At 46.1% G+C, this 2,373-nt stretch overlaps 1 protein-coding gene across 1 annotated transcript in view; it reads right to left on the reverse strand.

Moving 5' to 3' along the window:
* The window catches only part of AKAP8L (A kinase (PRKA) anchor protein 8-like), a gene marked incomplete at its 3' end in the record, with an annotated part of 52,456 nt that continues 50,083 nt past the window's right edge, over positions 1 to 2,373 (reverse strand). The window contains exons 14-15 of the mRNA XM_011953409.1: positions 196 to 291; positions 1 to 108 (exon numbers count right to left, since the gene is read on the reverse strand). Of these exons, the coding sequence (XP_011808799.1) occupies positions 1 to 108; positions 196 to 291 (204 nt within the window). The remainder of the gene's footprint in view (positions 109 to 195; positions 292 to 2,373) is intronic.

Genomic DNA, 2,373 nt, shown 5'->3' on the forward strand with positions numbered 1-2,373 from the left:
CTCCGAGACCCCTGCCGCTTCGCCCTGTGCCCCCTCGTCCAGGGCACCGCCCTCAGCCTCCTCCTGCTCCTTCTCCTCCTCGGGGCTGTCGGTGAAAGGGTTCTCGCCCTGTGGGGAGGGGCGCGGACACTGAAGGGAGGGAGCACACGCAGGGACTGAGGTGGGGACAAGCCCAGGCCAGGACCAGCGCCTCACCTTCAGGTAGCGCTCCAGCTTCTTGCTGATGAGCTTGTTGTTGAGAATACTGCGGGCTACCATGAGCGAGGACTTCTTGGACTGCTCCATCATGAGCTGCGGGCAGGGCAGAAGGGGCTGGAGAGGCTGCTCTGACTGCCCTACAAGTTCCCGCCCCGACCCTGCCAGTTTAGAGGGACGCCCCACTGCCCCTGCACCCACGCTTCCACCCGGAGCGCAGCCCCAACGGAGGGCCCGACTCTACAAGCATGGAACCACAACCTATCTGATCTTTGTTCAAATTCCTTCTCCTTCCACACCACACTTAGTGTAGGTAATTAAAAATACAGATCTATAGATCTCTATATATCTTTACGGCTGTATTACACAAATCTGATTTGCTTACAAAAAAGCTATAAGCAGTGAAAAAATTAAGAAACTAAGAGCCAAAGGTGCAACCCGTAACAAAGTGCCAACTTGGCTAATAGGCAAGGAGCACTTTGGGACCAACGGGGAGGGTATAAAAGCAGGAACAGATATTTAATCAAACATGTCTTTTTAACCCACAGAATTCCAGAAATGAAGAATTATTCCCAGTCATGCAAGGTTGAAGAGACACTTCTCTGCTGGTGGGAGGATCAACTGTTTCCGTATTTTTTAGAAAGCAGTTTGACAGAATGTATGAAAAGTAAAAATCTGTTTCATTAATCCCTTCCCAGAACCTATCCTAAATTTAAGAACTGGAAACATACGTGCACACTGATTGTAGTGGTGAAAAATGGGAAAGCACTTAAACGTTCCTCAGTGCAGAAAAGGTTAAATAAATTGTACATTCAAAAGAACGTCATGCAGCCCTTCAAATCGGGTTCATCTCTCCGCCGGCATAAGAAAGGTGTATAATATAGTACTGCCTGCAAAGCATGCCAGAGCCAGTTTGTCTGGAAGGATTTCCGTCAGTATGCAGGGCCATTTCCTCATGGTGGGAATACAGGCAAATCTCACTTTGATCATTATAAAAACCATAAGCTAAAAGCAGGATATTTTTGGCGGGGTGGGAGAGCCCACTGAGTCCCGCTCACTCCATTTACATGTTTCAGAAAGCCTTCTCACTTGCTGGTTCTACTCTCTCCATCTTCATTTTTTTTTCCTTAGCACGTTTTCTCTACTACTGGAGGAAAATATTAACAGACATCATACATGCTCATAACAAACTAAAGATACACAATTAGGATACTACTATAGACTGTTCCTCAGTGACTCCTTCTCACTTGCCAACACTTTATCCTCCTGGCTCCAGATGCCCAGATGACCACACCATAAATTCTCCCAACTGAGGCACATTTATATTGTTTCCACATTTTCTCCACAATAACCCAGCAACACCAGAATAAACTTGTACACTTCCATGCTGGTGCTTTTAATTCTAACCAGGTTTGGTTTCAAAGTGATAGTACCCAATTAACTGCAAAACATTTCCAAGTCATGCTTCTTCCACCTGTGTTAAAACAATGACCTGGTCCTCCTGCCTGCCCATCAGCACTGGATGTTGTCACTGTTGGGTACTTTTGCTGTAGATGAAAGAAGAATCTGTGCTGCTGCTTCCCACGGCATTTCCCTGTCCACCGGCAACTGAGTGCTCTGGTAAGCACACTGGACCACCCGCCCAGAGTTTGTAATTTTCTAACTATCTTCTCATCTTGGTTTTATTTTTCACATTTAAATTTTCTTCTTTTTTTTTTTTTTTAAGACAGTCTCGCTCTGTCACCCAAGCTGGAGTGCAGGGGCTCTCAGCTCACTGCAACCTCCGCCTTCCGGGTTTAGGCAATTCGCATGCCTCAGCCTCCTGAGTAGCTAGGACTACAGGCATGCACCACCACACCCAGCTAATTTTTTGTATTTTTAGTAGATACAGTGTTTTCCTATGTTGCCCAGGCTGGTCTTGAGCTCCTGAGCTCAGGACCTCCGCCCATCTTAGCTTCCCAAAGTGCTAGGATTACAGGCATGAGACACCACGCCAGGCCAAATTTTCTAGAATTTGATACAGATTGAGTATCCCTTATCCAAAATGCTTATGACCAGAAGTCTTTCAGATTTTGGAATATTTGCATTATACTTACCAGGTGAGCATCCCTACTCCAAAAAACCCAAAATCTGAAATGCTTCAATGAGCATTTACTTTGTCATGTCTGTGCTGAAAAA

The sequence above is a fragment of the Colobus angolensis genome, unplaced genomic scaffold, assembly GCF_000951035.1.
Source record: "Colobus angolensis palliatus isolate OR3802 unplaced genomic scaffold, Cang.pa_1.0 Scaffold36, whole genome shotgun sequence".
NCBI classification, from domain to species: Eukaryota; Metazoa; Chordata; class Mammalia; order Primates; family Cercopithecidae; genus Colobus; species Colobus angolensis.